The sequence below is a fragment of the Mixophyes fleayi genome, chromosome 1, assembly GCF_038048845.1.
Source record: "Mixophyes fleayi isolate aMixFle1 chromosome 1, aMixFle1.hap1, whole genome shotgun sequence".
NCBI lineage: Eukaryota > Metazoa > Chordata > Amphibia > Anura > Limnodynastidae > Mixophyes > Mixophyes fleayi.
In genome coordinates, this window is record NC_134402.1 from 32,460,819 (window position 1) to 32,479,910 (window position 19,092).

Sequence of the window (19,092 nt, forward strand, 5' to 3'; positions counted from 1 at the left end):
GGCAGACATCTGGTGATATATTATTAGTGATGATACGGGAAAGGTCAGAATTGTTCACACACACACAGGATAGGAGGAATACAGATTTCTGTCACAGTATAACAAGTCTGACATATGCCGGTCCTTCGCTGTGATTACCGGAGACACAATGTGACAATCTCAGGATGAGATTCCAGTGGAATAGATTGTCTTTCAATAACCACTTACATCCCAGCATAATCCAGAAACACAGAGCACAAGTACAAAACTTTCCAGAAACTCATAGTAACGGGGAGCACACACGTGTACATGGACTAATGCTAAGAGAAATCGGAAGGACATTTTCTACAATAAGCTAGTAACAGTGAAAAAATGTGCACCCCATTATCTTACTAGAAGTGTATCCCATTTTACTAGTGGTTTATATATATCCTCCATACAGTAAATTATATAGAGAGTAGTTCTGTGACCATATAAAAGTATAAAGCTGCAGAACATTGATATTTTATTATCCGTATTAATCACAGTAGGGAGTACAATATTGCTTTTCATACAAAAATGTTCCTAATGAACAGTGAAATAATGACATCACAGGTCACCGATTATAGGCAATGACATCACAGGTCACCGATTATAGGCAATGACATCACAGGTCACAGATTATAGGCAATGACATCAGAGCTCACCGATTATAGGCAATGACATCAGAGCTCACCGATTATAGGCAATGACATCAGAGCTCACCGATTATAGGCAATGACATCAGAGCTCACCGATTATAGGCAATGACATCAGAGCTCACCGATTATAGACAATGACATCAGAGCTCACCGATTATAGACAATGACATCAGAGCTCACCGATTATAGACAATGACATCAGAGCTCACCGATTATAGACAATGACATCAGAGCTCAGTAATTCGAATTATCTAAGCACATCAGACATAGAGTGACATAACTTGTGTAGTATAGAATCATTGTAACCTGTATTTTGTCTTCCCTGTAGCTGCTTTGTATTAGCTTATAGATACATCAAATCCCCGGTTTTTTAACTAGTAGTTTACAGAAAGACTGCAATACATCATTCTTAGTAGTTAATAGAAAGACTACACCTCATTTTTGTCTAGTAGTACTTCATAGAAAAATTTAAAAGCTGCTCTTCTCCCCTTCCTTAATTGTAGTTTTACAAAAAAAAAAAAAAAAAAAGATTGAGCCTCGATTTTATTGGTAGTCTATAGCAGACGTGTCAAACTCGCGGCCCAAATACATATTTTTTGCAGCCCCACCAGAGGCGCCAGTCCAGTATAAAAAATACCTACCTTACGCGGCAGAGGGCAATAGAAAGGTAAGTGAAGGGGAGCAAATGCAGCATGAAGGGCACAGTGTGAAACCGGGGAGACAGGTGAAGGGGAGCAGAAGCAGCATGAAGGGCACAGTGTGAAACAGGGGAGACAGGTGAAGGGGAGCAGAAGCAGCATGAAGGGCACAGTGTGAAACAGAGGAGACAGGTGAAAGGGAGCAGAAGCAGGATGGAGGGCACAGTGTGAAACAGAGGAGACGGGTGAAGGGGAGCAGAAGCAGCATGAAGGGCACAGTGTGAAACAGAGGAGACGGGTGAAGGGGAGCAGAAGCAGCATGAAGGGCACAGTGTGAAACAGAGGAGACGGGTGAAGGGGAGCAAAAGCAGCATGAAGGGCACAGTGTGAAACAGAGGAGACAGGTGAAGGGGAGCAAAAGCAGGATGGAGGGCACAGTGTGAAACAGAGGAGACAGGTGAAGGGGAGCAGAAGCAGCATGAAGGGCATAGTATGAAACGGGAGACAGGTGAAGGGGAGCAGAAGCAGCATGAAGGGCACAGTGTGAAACAGGGGAGACAGGTGAAGGGGAGCAGAAGCAGCATGGAGGGCCCAGTATGAAACGGGAGACAGGTGAAGGGGAGCAGAAGCAGCATGGAGGGCACAGTGTGAAAGAGGAGACAAGTGAAGGGGAGCAGAAGCAGCATGAAGGGCACAGTTTGAAACAGGGGAGACAGGTGAAGGGGAGCAGAAGCAGCATGAAGAGCACAGTGTGAAACAGGGGAGACAGGTGAAGGGGAGCAGAAGCAGCATGAAGGGCACAGTGTGAATAAGGGGAGACAGGTGAAGGGGAGCAGAAGCAGCATGAAGGGCACAGTATGAAACGGGAGACAGGTGAAGGGGAGCAGAAGCAGCATGGAGGGCACAGTGTGAAAGAGGAGACAAGTGAAGGGGAGCAGAAGCAGCATGAAGGGCACAGTTTTAAACAGGGGAGACAGGTGAAGGGGAGCAGAAGCAGCATGAAGAGCACAGTGTGAAACAGGGGAGACAGGTGAAGGGGAGCAGAAGCAGCATGAAGGGCACAGTGTGAATAAGGGGAGACAGGTGAAGGGGAGCAGAAGCAGCATGAAGGGCACAGTATGAAACGGGAGACAGGTGAAGGGGAGCAGAAGCAGCATGGAGGGCACAGTGTGAAACAGAGGAGACAGGTGAAGGGGAGCAGAAGCAGCATGGAGGGCACAGTATGAAACGGGAGACAGGTGAAGGGGAGCAGAAGCAGCATGGAGGGCACAGTGTGAAACAGAGGAGACAGGTGAAGGGGAGCAGAAGCAGCATGAAGGGCACAGTATGAAACGGGAGACAGGTGAAGGGGAGCAGAAGCAGCATGAAGGGCACAGTGTGAAACAGAGGAGACAGGTGAAGGGGAGCAGAAGCAGCATGGAGGGCACAGTGTGAAACGGGAGACAGGTGAAGGGGAGCAGAAGCAGCATGGAGGGCACAGTATGAAACAGGAGACAGGTGAAGGGGAGCAGAAGCAGCATGGAGGGCACAGGAAACAAGGTTTCCCAGCAGAACATCACCCAGAGCCCCTTATGCAGCAAGCTGCAGTGCACTGTGTGCTCTGACACGTTTCCATCATAGCCAGCATTAACCTTTTCAGCAATTTGTGCTACAGTAGCTCTTCTGTAGGCCTGGACCAGATGAGCTAACCTTCGCTCCCCACGCACATCAATGAGCCTTGGGCGCACATAACCCTGTCACCGGTTGTGCTTCCACTTTTGGTAGCTACTAACCACTGCATACCAGGAACACCCTAGAAGATCTGCCGTTTTTGAGATGCTCTGACCCAATTGTGCTTCCATCACTTGTATCTAATATATCTCACCCCTTGACAGGTGTCATTGTCACGAGATAATCAATGTTATTCACTTCACTTGTCAGTGGTGTTAATGTTGTGAGTCATCGGTGTGTATAATATAATAATATATATATATATATAGCACTAAATACCCACAAGAGATTTCTGTCCTCCCTGAGCTCGGCTTAGGACACCTGCGTTACAGTTTGACAGGTGTACAGCCCCAGTCAAACTTCCATTTTAATAATTATGCTATAGCCCTTTCAAACGTGAATCTGTAACAAAGTCTGTTTGGGTAAAAGGAATTTATGACATTCCAGCCATGCACCTTATAAATCTACTAGAATAATAAATGGCAATACCTACCAGTGACATGCAGCCCATTTCACCCACATGCCAGTGTCACCCATAAAAAGAGAAGTTTAGAAAAAGCCTTAATTTACCAGCAATTCAAAGCGCAAAGGAGTCTTAGGGCTAGATTTACTAAACGGCAGGTTTGAAAAAGTGGAGATGTTGCCTATAGCAACCAATCAGATTCACTCTGTCATTAATTTAGTACATTCTACAAAATGACAGCTAGAATCTGATTGGTTGCTATAGGCAACATTTCCACTTTTTCAGACCCACAGTTTAGTAAAACTAGCCCTTAGGGTGTTTTAATTAAAGATCAATAAATTCTGCTACCTGGCATAGACAGTATAATAGACATTTATTATTGGTGCCTAATCCTGAAATCAGTGTTACAAGTAACAAGTCAGTGTACCACATCACGCCGATGGTGTAAGCACAAAAGGTGTGTCATTAACAGGAACAGGAGCTACACCGAATTAGTCATATCAGGAAGCTGACATAGAACCTGCCTGCGGGGTGCAATGCCCCACTCAGATCAATGACAGAGCTTTATATGTAATGAATCAGCCATTCCATGTATATGCTTAGTTGTTAACACAAGTACTGTGACAGGTGATACTGACACAAGGTTGTCATTTACAAAGTATGAAACGTCTGCTGTATATCAGCTTTGTTCCCAATGTGCCTCTATTTTTACTAAATCATGTACACTTGTGTAATAAAGATTCCCTTTAGCAGAGCGGAATTATTGAAATGAGAAGTAGGAGGCTGGACTTTGCGGTCATTACATTTCTGCATTCTCAGGTATTTTGTAGTGTAAATAACACAAACACTTGAAAACTGCTCTATCCAGAGACCATCAAACAACAAACCCAACAGCTCACTACAATGGCAATAAAGTTACATTAAAAACCAACAGAGAACGGTGGGATATGAGATGATCCATAGTGTAGAAACTCTAGAGTAAGTCATCACAATATATCTCATCATTTAGGCGAAGGACACATTCTCTGATCAGAGCTCTGTGTGAGGACAATATATCAGATTCTTCTTCTATAACAATACTGTACAGTTCTGATCACTTACACATCAGCTTAGCTATAAACATGGCTGATCGCAGCCTAAGCATAGCAGAGATCTATTTGTTTCCCAACACCACTGTGTGATTGGTTTACATTTGTTAAAGAGATATACAGACAAGACGGACTTCACAAAACTCCTGTACACAAATTAAAATGAAATACAATTTCAAGGACAGCTGTCACTGGTTCACAGCGAGTGGATAGCTGCGGGTGGTCTAAAGTCAAATAAAACAGACAGATACGAAATACGGAGCTTTACACAACCTGAAAAACTGGTAATAAATAATTTGGGGGTCAGGGAGAATTGTGGGAGCCAGGGAATATATCTGTTGAGATTTGCATAACAAAAAAAAAACACCAAAAAAAAACACCAGAAAAGTTACTGAGCGGTTGGACCAAGTTTGCTCAATGATGGTCTATGAAACGCTGTCATACTTGCAATATACACTATATGGACAAAAGTATTTGGCCACACCTGTTAATTATTGAATTGAGGTGTTTCAATCAGACCCGTTGCCAGAGGTATATAACATTAAGCACTTAGCCATGCAGTCACCGTTTGCAAAAATTTGTGATACAAAATGGGTCGTTCTGAAGTGCTCAGTGACTTCAAGCGTGGTACTGTGATAGGACGCCACCTTTGCAATAAGACGGTTAGTGAAATGTTATCCCTGCTGGATATTCCACGGTCAACTGTGATATTAGCAATTGAAAGCTTTTAGGAACAGCAGCAACTCAGTAGAAGACCACGTAAAATCACAGAGTGGGGTCAACGACTACCAAGGCGTATGGTGCATAAAAGACGCCAACGCTCTGCTGCTTCCATTGCTCAAGAGTTACGAACTTCCGCTGACATTAATGTAAGCGCAAAAACTGTACGATGGGAGCTTAATGGAATGGGTTTCCTTGGCCAAGCAGCTGCATACAAGCCTCACATCACCAAGACCAATGCCAAGCTTCGGATGGAGTGGTGTAAAACACTCAGACACTGGACTGTGGAACGTGGAAACGTGTTCTGTGGAGTGATGAATCACGCTTCTCTGTTTGGCAGTCAGATGGGCGAGTCTGGGTTTGGCGGATGCCCGGAGAACGTTACCTGCCTGACTGCATTATGCCAACTGTGAAGTTTTGTAGAGGAGGGATAATGGTATGGGGCTGTTTTTCAGTGTTTGGCCTAGGCCCCTTATCTCCATTGTCTTCAGTGGAGGTAAGTCCAAAATGACTTGGCACAAAGCAAGGTCTACAAAGACATTTGTGCCCATTCATACAGAAAGAATGGGCACAAATTCCCTCAGAAACACTCCAACACCTTGTGGAAAGCCTTCCAAGAAGAGTGGAAGCTGTTATCGATGCAATGTCATTACAGTCCCGGTTGGTGTAATGGTCAAGCGTCCGAATACTTTTGTCCATATAGTGTATTGTAAATGTTTCCATAATATCACCTCTGTCTCTTCTCACTTTCAAGAGCTGACCATGTGCAGCTTAGAGGAGAGGAGTTTAGCTGTGTGTGCCAGTTAGTAGCCCTTCTTTGATATGTTACATAGTGGTGGGACAAGGTGCTTAGACATCAATGGCAAAAATGTCAAGAGGTGCCCACTCTAGGCTTTGACACAAACATCTGATAGTTGCTGCATAGTAACATTGTGTGCCTTAAATCTTACTATTCTGTGTGTTCTGGTGGCTCCAATGGAAGGAAAAAATGTACTGCATTCAGTGCTAAACCAGGGTCATCCAGCCTTGTAGCTCCAGAACAGGGGTACAGGGGTGTGCCTGTGTGGTGGGAACCTGGGTGTCAGGTGTCTTAGGCAGCAGATTAACAAAACGACACTGGGTACTACAGACAGAAAGGTGAGAGGGCCCTGCCCACAAGCTTACAATCTATAGCGGGTTTGATACACAAGGGTAAGTGCTACATATTGCACATTGGTTCAGCTAGAATGCAAAGATAAAAAGTGCCTAGTGGGCTGTATGAACCAGTCACACAGCAATGTTGGTCTGGGGGTCAGAGGGTTGTTGTCTTGTGTGAATTGTGTAAAGGGTGGTAATAGGGTAACCCAGGGAGATTAAGAGGGTTGTTGAGGAATATTATAAGCTTTCCTAAAGATGTGGGTTTTCAGAGACCACTTGAAGGCAAGAGGAAAGTGCAACTGTGCGAGGGATGGAATACTACAAAGCGGGTGCAGCCTGAAGAGAGTCCTGTAACCAGGAATGGGAGGATGTGATGAGAATGGAAGAGACGCAGATCTTGTGCAGAACGGAGGTGTCGTGGTGGGAGACATTTTGAGATTAACAGGTCATGTGTCTTGTAGTAGGTCTAATAATACTAAACCTTGCAGTATTTGTGTTTTAAAGAGAACACAACTTGTATACAACTATTGCTGATAGTTTGTATGTGAGATGAGAAGGCCGCAGAGTGGCCAGAAACAGACTAGCCCCTTAGGCAGCTGCCTCTTCTGCCTACTCTACATCCAAGCCCTGGTTACATCAGGGATAGAGTCAGAGATCAAATGGAATGAGGGAATTCTCATTAAAAATACAATTGTTATATACCACAATTCAGCTGATGTACAATGCACATAAAGGATTTGTGACATCAAAGTAAAGCAATAGCATAGCTGTCACTGGTATGTGCATAGTTCTGGCTGCAAAGACAATAGAAGTGCTGAGTCACATGAGAACAAATAGTCATTTACACAACTAGTATAACACAGTAATGTGACAGTATCTGCAGCGTTCTACACTTGGGATACGGTTGGCTTTATATCTCTCGTGTATATACAGAGTTCCATCCCTGACAACACTAAAATACCGGCCCAATGGGAGACACATTACAAGTACCAACTGCGGTCACAAGTATGTCTCAGAGAATTACACATCGTCCAGGCAGTGTGAGACAGCGGAGTGACAGCGTGACATGTCTGACACCATAGGTCTGATATCTGTGACATGGAAGATTTATCAGTCTGTAGATGAGATCTGTGCCTGCAGCAAAATAGTATAAAACATTATCTTGTATTGATTTTCTTTAGAGGAAATTCCTATATTTGTCGAACCGGTGACCATAATAAGGAGATCTCACTTATGATGATCATGTGGGTATAATACAGGTCTTACCTCTGAGTGTTAAACGCAGACAAATATTGTGAGTGTTCTGGGTATCACAGTGATATGCAAATACCTCCTCTCCATCACACAGCACTGCCATATTTTAAACGCAAGGACATGAAGCCAACGTTGCGCATTTCTGCATATATGGTTCTCTATGGATGTGTGATTTTCAACTGCACTAGCATGACACTAGCTGAAGGCTATATGTACAGACATTGGTGCTACTATGCAGACAAATTACAGTATCTCAAGAACAACGCTTAAACCCATCCCAAAGTCCAAATGTCTGCCTTGTATTTCTGAGGTCACTCCATTGTACACAATGCATTTAACTTGTGGCACAGGCAGGGGATCAGGCTGCTGTAGCGCTTCTGAACACTGCAAGTGGGTATGGGCCCCATACCCACCATTGTTTCCGATGACCGCATACTATGAAAATGGAAACCATTGTTTCCGATGACCCCAGACTCATTGAACGGACGTTAACAATACAAGTGCAATGCACAAAATTGACACAGGTGGGTATCAAGCCTTATTGTGGAAATAAAACAACATTTTAACTCATTAGCCTCTCTGAGGGTTTACGGTTTTTCCAGATAGAGCAACACAGCTTCAACAAAGTTAAAATCTTACAGTAGTTGCCTATAGACTTCTATTGTGGGGTATGAGTAAGGGATATGGACAAAAAAAAAAATCTGTTCAAGCTTCTCTGATACATGTCAGCATTAATTTCCAGCTCACAAATTATATATATATATATATATATATATATATATATATATATATATATATATATATATATATATATATACATATATACATATATATATATACATATATACATATATATATACATATACATATACACTTTTAATATGTGCTTATTTTCTTACACAAATTTAAATATTTCAAATGTTAGGATATTCTACACAATTTCTTGTTGAAACAAGATCTTGTTCACTAGGATGACATCAATGAGACTGATCATGTATATAAAACATGCTATTAAAACCTCAATGTTTTATGTCTTATGCATTACATACAGTTCCAATTTCAGCTGAAGGGAAGTATAGGAGAAATCCTGACGTGTAACAGGCTCAGCTAGTGACTGTACTGGATACAGATGTAGTCTATGAGATGATTGGAACCAGCTCACTATATAGATGGAATGTCAATGATTAACAAACAACACAAATGTTGATAAACAGCATTTTATGGCAAGTTTTCACCATATGTAAAACTTCAGCAAGGGCAATCATTACAAAGAGTGGAAACCGCTTATATAAAAACGAGACATGCTAAGACGTGAGGGGTTAAGTCCCTTGCTCCAACCGTCTGCTGAGCTCATAAGATGAAAATCACCTAGGAAACACATTCAGAAATGTTAATTCAGGCAGGCCTTACTTATCAAAGATTATCCAGATACTGCCATCATTTCTCAATTTACTGACAATAGAAATGATTAAAAAAAAAAGTTAAGTGTCAGATCAACTTTTATAACTTGTAAATTATTGTGACGAGACATTGCTATTTTTCCTCACCTGTCCTAGAATTAAGCACCATTGTATTAAACACGTTTAATGTAAAGTGCCTCTACAGGGTAGACAGCCAATCAATTCGCTAGGAAGCAGTGACGTCACTAAACAACACTTTATATTGTCACTATGGATGCTAGATTGTGTTGCTTGCTATCAGCAGACCGGATGCCAGAGGCTGATTGTGGAGACTGCACTTTGGAACATAATATATTTCTGTTAGTACAACAGGAGAGAAAAAGCTGAAGCAGAGAAAGGATTAAGCATGAAGAATGTAGAAGAGGAGCTAGAGAGCAGTAGTGAGGGAGAGAGAACCTTGTCCCAGCGTGTGCCTGAACAGACAGAGGCAGATACATTATGTTAGAGTTAGATGATACAAGGGAGAAATAGAAGGGGTTAGTAGTGGACAAAACAATGTAGATTTCAGGAACGCCAATCCCGGTCTCAGAGACAGACTTTTTAATTAGTCAGAAAAGAGGTGCACCCAGAAAGATAAATATTTGTAGCCGTAGCTACCAGACTCAATTCGTTTGTCCAGCCCTGTTTCAGATGAATATATATGAGGATGTAGGGTAAAAGCAGCAGACACAATGACGGCATCACGTCACCCTGGAATTAAAGAGACATCTACAGGACACTCAAATGCTATTAAGTTATTTTTGCAGTCTCCTAGGTAACAAGTATAGATTGCAGGATTCTAAAATATGCACATAAACACCAACATGTTCCTTTAATTTGTGGACTTCAAGTTTTGGTGATGTTTGTTTGCGGTTGGTAACCAGGGTAAAAATAATATAACACATTTCACTTTGAGACAAAACTGCAGTGTAAAGTCTTGGCAAGATTGGACCGTGTGTTTTATCTTACTAATGTTTACACTTAGGTTAAGTTATTTTATGAAGAAACATTAGGGTAGAGGAGGCATTACATGATAGCATAAAAAGACAGTAAGAAAAGCTAATCACACATTGAGGAATTTTATCAGATAAGATCTTATAATTCTCGCTACGTATGGGGCACACAGATCTTTATCAAAAAGATCCTTCTGAAATATGATCGTACGAGTTTATCAAATTCTGATCGTCCAAAACATGAAAACAACTGTATTGCTATGTGAGTGGGTGGATTGAAGGATGCTCTGGATATTAGGTGTATCAGATATAGATCGTTCTGAGTCTGTACAAACGAACAGCTTGTGTGTGAAAGATATTCCGATTACTAGTCATAAAATTGCTGCATGTGTGAGTACAGAAAGGAGGTAAAGGTTATGTTAGGGGTCTGAACGCTGTAAAAGAAACACATATTACATGTAAATGCAGAAGACAGGTTATAGTGAGGAACACTTCAGGAAGTAAATTGTGTCACCAGGCGCTACCGGTGCAAGCATCATTCATCTTTCCAACCTCCGATGTGATGGACCGCCCCTGCTCTAACTGACACACCCACGCGGAGCATGACTAGAGCATCACAGGAGATCATCCAGCCCAGAGGAACACACTTATTGGATGACAACTTGGCTGTCCCACTGGGGGTGTCTAAAATGCAGGCGATATCCCAGAAACACTTCCCAAATGTTGCGTCTCACATAAAGGCACAAAGGTCCGTAAACCGGGATACAACTGGACAGGATGGAGGATACCGGAGTACTGCCAGTAAGGTTCACAATAGCTGGGATATTAACGGCAGGTGTTCGCTGCAGTTTTAAAGGGGTGGAGGCCAAATCGTTATGTATCTACAGACCACCTTCTCGTATTTGGAGTTTAGAGTTTCTGAAAATTGCAAAGAATTGTATTTTTTACTGTCTAAATTCATCCATAAACCCAGCAGACAGCAACGATATACAATATCATGTTCCCAGTAACAGAATACATTCATTGTATAATATATAGAGCGTATTCAAATGGAAACGTTTCTGGAGATCCACTTGTACTTGAATACAGGTGTACGTGTGTGCAATTTGTTCTTTTAAACAGGAGTTGTGCTCCTTAATGAACCGGGACCTCAAAGTGTTACGTTTAAATAACCATTTGTTTTTTAGTAACTAAATAATCCCCAGAAAGCCATAGACACTAATAACATGGTGTAAAACTATTTTTAGGACGTAACTTTGTTCTTTTGACACTGAACAGATTCCATATAAACCTAGATTAGGACCTGCAGGATTTTCAAACACAAGAAAACTTTGCATGACAGACGTGTTACAGTGAGGAAAGATGGACAGATGACGTGGAGGAAAAGGAAAAAGGTCTCAGCGTACTGTCGAGAGGAGAGAGATAATTGCTGGCAAGAGATCTACATAGAAGGTAAAAGATGTTAGAGACAGAACGGCGTAGTCAGCGCCTGGTGAGCCGCTCCGGCTGTGCCGCACGTTATTACCTCAGAGTGGAAATGCTGGAGAGACTACATGTAGTAACACTGTCAAAGTCGCTGCTGCCGATGGAGTTGAGGGGAGAACCACGTAGGTCATCCTGAGAACTGAAAACAAGAATATGGAAATAGCATGAAGCGGGGGGAACACAGACATGAGAAGCACAGTGGTAACAAATTGATCCTTGAATGACAACAAAGGGAATGTGTGGAGCAGAACACTTACTCTCCTGGCGGGAGTCCTCCAAGCTGTCTGCCTAGAAGACGGCTCGTCCCCATGCCGTGCCGGTAATTGCACCGGCCTGGTGAACTTCAATGTTAACGATCTTATAGCTCTACTTGATGCTAGTTACAGCCCAGATGTCATTATGTATTCCCAATGAAGGGTTTATAGGGCCAGAACACAAAAAGAACACAAATAAACAATGGTGCCTTACATGATGAGATTTTTGCCATGTAGAGACTGGCGCATCGGCAACTGAAGGAAAGGGAGAGATTTGTCCACATAACTCTGCAGCAAGAGGTTTTAATAGCACCAATGACCAGTATCCAGCTTCTCACATGGCCTTAATACCGGTAAACCTGCATTCCTCCAAGATGATGGCCTGTACACTGGATGTCATCTTCTGTTTTATTTTCCCTGTGCCTAGTACCACTTCTCTTAGGTAAATAAGATGAAATTATTAGTGCCTGTTTTTATTCTGTATGTATGAACAACTGCTCAATATTACTTCTGTCATTTTCAGTTTCTGTTATGGCCTCTTTATATCATACTTGCCAACTCTCCCGGAATGTCCGGGAGACTCCCACATTTTACGAGAGTCTCACAGACTCCTGGGAGAGTGTGGCAATCTCCCGGATCTGCCCACTTCACCAGGAAGTGAAGTGGGCAGAATTAGGTCCCAAACGCCACGAATCCCAATGAATGGCGGTGTTTACCCCCCCCCACACCCCCCCCCCCTCCGCTGTCAAATGACGCGTTTGCATCATGACATCACAGGGGCGGGTCCAAAATGACACGCATTTCGGAGGCCTGCCCCCCCATCACGCCCACCTCCCCTGCAGGCTCCTGGATACCAACATTCTAAAGTTGGTAAGTATGCTTTATATATTGGCTCAGTACCACTTCTCTTGTGGTGTATGCTGTAAGTCTCACAGTCTGTGCACAGGATGAGATGCCGAATGCGGTTATATAGAGAACATAATTCCACATGACATCTTATGGCTATATGGCCATCTTGTAGGTGTCATTGCAGTGTACTAACCAAAATTAATGCATATTAATAAAATAATTGTGACACACATTATTACACAAAACTTAAATTATGAACATCTATGGATTGATTTCTTGAATGTGTGGATTGCAAGGGTTGCTGCTGACATTTGGTGTAAATTTCATTACAATAGCCACATTAAAAATATATTTACTGAGAAAAATGTTGATGTGTTCAATACTTATTTCACCCGCTGTACCTCCCAACAGTTGGGTAGGCAGCCCCATTCTCCCCTCCCCTCCAAACCCCTTCATTGCCATACCCATTCACCTATCTCCGACATGCACAGCAGCAGTGAACAGAATACCTCCCAAGTTCCCCACCAGTTAGGACAAAGCCATCCTGTTCAGGATGGTGGGACAGAGCCCTCAAATTGGGACTGTATCGTCTAAATCGGGGCACTTGGGAGACGTGTCTTTACAATTGCCTTTGTATTAGTTTCTCTATTGACTGGGGTGTGTAAATATTATAGTTTTTGCCCTAGTTTTCCATCATATAAGATCTAGAGGTAGTAAATCTACAACTTCTAAAAAGAAAAAGTGGAGGTGTTGATCGTAACAACCAATCAGACTTTAGATATCAATTATCTAGTACATTCTAGAACAGGGGTGGCCAACCAATCAGAGACTGAGAGCCAGAAAATATCTATAAGTTCTGCAAAGAGCCAACTTTATCTTTTTATATGTGTGTGTGCACATACACATACCCAGTATAAATATGTGCATACATATCGTACACACACACTGAAAATATAACTATATAATTTACAATAACTTGCTAAGCAAAAAAAAACAAAATATCCAGAATAATCATAAAATACTCCCCACGTGTCACTAGATCTCACCACATGCTCCTTAAATGCCATCAGACCTCCCCATGTGCCATAAGATATATCCAAATTCCTCATACATGCCTCCAGATCTCCCATATACTCTATACATGCCAATCAACCCCCCCATATGCCTAAAGGTCTATACACAATCCATCACATCTCCCCAAATGCTTTCACAGCATGTTTCAAAGCTCAAAGAGCCACATGTGGCTCTAGAGCCACAGGTTGGCCACCGCTGTTCTAGAGCATGATAACTAGAATCCAATTGGTTGCTATGGGCAACGCCTCACTTTTCCTTTTTAGAAATGTTCATAGATCTACTGCCAAAGCCGTTTCTATACACCGATCAGCCACAACATAAAAACCACTTGCCTTATATTGTGTAGGTTCCCCTCACGCGGCCAAAACAGTTTTGACCAGTCAAGGCATGGACTACACAAGACCTCTGAAGGTGTCCTGTGGTATCTGACACCAAGACAATAGCAGCAGATCCATTAAGTCCTGTAAGTTTCGTGGTGGGGCCTCCATGGTTCTTGTTTTTACAGCACACCCCACAGATGCTCGATCGGATTGAAATCTGGGGAATTTGGAGGTCAAGTCAATGCCTAGAATGCTTTGTCATGTTCCTCAAATCATTCCTGAACAACTCTTGTAGTGTGACAGGGCGCATTATCCTGCTGAAAGACACTACTGCTATCAGGGAATACCATTGTCATGAAGGGGTGTACCCAAGGTTTCCCAGCAAAACATTGCCCAGAGTATCACACTGCCTCTGTCGACTTGCCTTCTTCCGATGGCATCCTGGTGCCATTTCTTCCCCAGGTACACAACGCACATGCACCTGGCCAGCCACATGATATAAAAGAAAACGTGTTTCATCAGACCAATCCACCTTCTTCCATTGCTCCATTGTCTAGCTCTGGTGCTCACATGCCCATTGTAGGCACCTTTGGCAGTGGACAGCGGTCAGCTTGGGCACTCTGATCGGAATGCAGCTACACAGCTCCATACAAAGCAACCCGAGATGCACTGTGTGTTCTGACACCTTTCTATCATAGCCAGCATTAACTTTTTCAGCAATTTGTGCTACAATAGCTCTTCTGTAGGATTGGGCCAGACGAGTTAGCCTTCGCTCCCCACGCGCATCAATGAGCTATGGGAATCCATGACCCTGTTCACTGGTTGCCTTTCCCTGGACCAGTTTTGGTAGGTACTAACCACTGCATACTAGGAACACCCCACCAGACCTGTCATTCTGGAGATGCTCAGACCCCATCATCTAGCCATCACAATTTGGCTCTTGTCAAAATCTCTCAGAACCTTATAATTGCCCATTTTTTCTGCTTCCAACACATCACCTTAAAGAACTGACTGTTCACTTGTTGCCCAATATACCCCACCCCTTCAAAAGCGCCACTATAACGAGATAATCTATGTTATTCACTTCACTTCTCAGTGGTTTGAATGTTTTAGCGGATTGTTGTATATTAAGATTTTGATTAAAACAACCATCAATAATGTATCCTTGGATGGGCAGCTTAAACCAAAAAGGAGAAACTCTGACAGCTATGTCCCACTGTTTGAAATGTTGGGAATACTTATTATACAAGGTGCTGACGTTACATGCCTACAGCAAGCAATGCTTTGTCCTTTAGTAAATAGAGTTTATAAATGCAAGTCACAGATATTGGGAAAACAAATGACCTCTTTTGCTAGAGACAGATGTCAATGGGAAACCTTCAGATAGCTGAATGAGAGAATGTCTTAGGGGCAACATTTCCACCTAATACAATACATTAAAATATTTTTCTTGCAATAAGCTTTTATGAATCCCCGACATGGCTTTGATGGGCTCAGCCCGCTGTTTACGTGTTTGTTGAATAAATTGAGAAGACGGGAAATGGGATTCGTCCTGTTTTTTTTTGCCTTGAGCAAAATTCAGAGCAAGAAAAATGCAATGCGGATCCCGACTCGCACCTCAATAACAAGTAATTGGCTCTAATACCAAACGGCCTTAAAGTACGAGTTACATCTCTCCGCTATAATCTCTGGTCCCTCGCTTATTTATTCATAAACACGCTCTCTTACAAGACGATACTGTTTACTGATCCTGCACATCTAAACCAGCTCTTCAGAAATATACAATTATCTAGATGTGGATAAGATAAGTGTGCTTTTTAATTAGCGAGTGTGGTCTCTGTGATAATATTCCCCACGGTAATGCCTATTTCCTGCTTTTTCATGCTGAAAATGTAAAATTACTGAAATTAACAAAGCTGCTTTCTTTCACTAGATTTTTAATTTGATCAACATAAACATTAAATTGTGGGCTGGAATAGTTTAAGCTTTAAAATGTTATCTGCTCAGTTCCCAATGCAGGTTTCTGTCCATCATTGTCACCGGGTCTCATTGACAAGTGGCCAACACACTTACCTCCTAACACTGGAGAAGTAGAAGAAGCCCAGACCCTTTAAAGGAACCAATCTAGAAGCGTCAACGCTCCGCTACTTTTGATGTTCGACCACCAGAACCACCATCCACATTCTTTTCATCTGATTACTAAAATTCTGCTCATTTACATTAAATGAACCAATGCATTGTCTATTATTAAGTCACTATAGTACATTGGAATGCTTTGATTAGCAGTGGATGAAATGTGCATTCACATCCCTCCCGATTTCATTGGAACAGTCCTAATTTTAGGGATCTTGCCCGCTTGTCCTGCCCTGGGATATGTTTGCACTGAGGGTGGGAACATTGTGGGGAAGAGAGATTTCTAATGGTCAGGCTAGAATATTACAACCCCCTGGGGGTGTGGCCACACCATCATAGTGATGTGGCCACTCCCACTGTACCGCTGCCGGGGACTATCATGTTGGGAGGTGTGGCTTTCCTGTTTAACGTGCGCCTGGAAGGTGCAGAGGGGTCCCATTGACAGATGAGGCCAGACAGTCACCTTTCACAGGGAAGGCTTAAATAAATGTGTCCTATCCAGCCACAAGTGCACCAAGCCTGTATTCAGCAAGACACACATCCATCTAGCTCCTCCCATCAGAAAATGGTGTCCCCCCCCTGCACACACCTCCACCTTTATGCACAGATCTATGCACTTCCAGTAAAAATAAAAACTTTAAAAAAAAAAAGGGACAATCATGCACAAATAGATGCATAATGTCACTTGCACAGTAGGGGGAGCAGTTTTGCACTTTTTAAATGGTCTGTACTGAAAGGTTTAATTGGGAACCTGCTCTTAAATTAATTTCCCATCTTCAGATGACATTACTGTATTAGTTTGTACCTGCAAGGAACATACACACAACTTTTTTCCCCCAGCACACTGCTATAGCCAGCAACAGATCTGCCATTTCTACTGTAGATAAAAATGCAAAATGCATCCTATTAGCAAAAGCGCCTTGGCGTGGCGGATGGCTTAAACATACATTTGCAAATGTGTGCAACAAAGACTTTTGCATTTTTATCTACAGTAGAAATGGCAGATCTGTTGCTGGCTATAGCAGTGTGCTGGGGGAAAAAATGTTGTGTGTATGTTCCTTGCAGGATAACCCCACCCTTTCAGCACCTGTTATGGCCTAAAAAATGATTTGCGCAGCTTCCACTTTTGTATTAGTTTGTACCTCCCTGCAACTTTAACTTCATAAATAGCTCCACCTTCCTGGCTTGCTCTTGTTCTTTTTAGCCATGTATTATGTCACACGGCACAGGTGATCATTTTAATTGCCCTGGAACATAACACAGAACTATCTAATGATTTCTGATAGATGTGACTGACCAGCACAGAAGGAACTTACAAAAAGTGAAAGCTGTGTCAGCTTACAATACGACATGCGGCCATAGAGTGCCAGCACAAGCCAATCGCAGCACCTACGAAGATGTCCTCTGGGTGCTGACTCAGGAATAGACATCTGCTGTATGATTAGTTATGATCAGACTCTTACACAAGAGGACATGGAGAATATAGAGTGAGAAGAATGCAGCCCTGCAAATAAGATTGTACTGTCAGCACAGGATATAAATCCACACAAAGTGATTATCTGACGTTATGTGTGAGAGTATGAAATTGTGATACATTATTCCCTCTATGGTATAATGACAATATATCAGGCATGAATACAGTGTTCTGTGCCGCACTACAGGAGGAATCGCCTTGTCATGAATATGCAGAACAGAATATTTCTCTATCCCCTACATACACACTTGGTGCTGATTTCTAGTAAGGATAATGCATCATCTCCTACGTTTTACTTTTAGTTATGTCGAGAGCCAGTCTCACAGCTGGGTATATGCTGCATACTGACACGATGGAACCCAGATCTGCATAGTGTGCGATAATGATCTGATTGGAGCGGACTGCGTCATAATTGGACATGATGGTAATAGCGCTTGGAAGATGTGCGTTATGGAGATGGATACTGCCGCTTGGTTTTAGAGCAGAGCATAGTGACAGCAGTACCAGCTTCTTAATGATCACACGTCTTTTACGCCTATGTTGGCCGTATCACTCAACAACAACTACTTTTATATACCCAGGAAAATGTAACATCTTTTTTGGAACAGACAGATTTCTTTTAGCAGAATAGTGTAAAAATAATCAGAATTAAAACAAAACAAAGAGTTATTCATGGTTATTTCCTTTCTCTATTATGCGGCAAGGGTACACATTTACCACTAAATCTAGCTGCAACTTCTGAGCTTTATACCCATATAAAACATGTGTAGTTTATTAGGGGTTTAGCGTGTTTGTGTGGGTGATAACATTATATCAATTTCTAGGAATATTTTTTTGCTAATTTCACTCTTTTTTCAGATTTAATTAGCTTTTTTTAAATAGAAGAACATGTGCTAAAATACACAGCTTCGATGTCTCTGACACACTGGGACCTGTAGTTACCTAGCAGCCTGAGAGCCACGGGCTCCCTAACACACATTTAGATCAGCCAATCTTTTAGGGAGAACACTGCTTTCTAAACAGTATATCGCGCTGCTCTATGATAAGTGTAGCAACTACTGTAACTTTTAAAACCTAATCCTCTGGGGGGAATTCAATTGGCCGCATTTTTTTTTTTTTTTTTTTTTTTTTTAAACACCGCGTTAATTCATTTTAACACATTTTTTTTTATCATTTTCGAGCGGGTTAACTTACCCGCAATTCAATTCTATTTTTAACACGTCTGTTTTTTTTTCATCAAACGGTCCTCTCGCGCTCCACTGGAAGGTCTATTGAAAGTATAGGGTGTGCGAGAGCCCGTCGCGTTAAAAGTTATTCAATTGTTTTTTAATGCGGCGTGTTATACAGGCCAATATGCTGGTTTATCTCGCACCTCTATGGGGTGTGCTAAAAATAAAAAACCTAAGACAACTATTTGAAATAAACATTTTTTTTTTCATTAT

General features: G+C 42.2%; 1 protein-coding gene across 2 annotated transcripts in view; it reads right to left on the bottom strand.

Annotated features, from left to right (window-relative positions):
• Nucleotides 1–19,092, bottom strand: part of ZFYVE28 (zinc finger FYVE-type containing 28) — a 154,724-nt gene that overhangs the window by 13,175 nt on the left and 122,457 nt on the right. The window contains exon 9 of one of the 2 annotated variants that reach the window (XM_075194221.1): nt 11,587–11,685. The exons of the other annotated variant lie outside the window; for it this stretch is intronic. Coding sequence (XP_075050322.1) covers nt 11,587–11,685 — 99 coding nt within the window. The remainder of the gene's footprint in view (nt 1–11,586; nt 11,686–19,092) is intronic. 2 annotated transcript variants of the gene reach the window in all.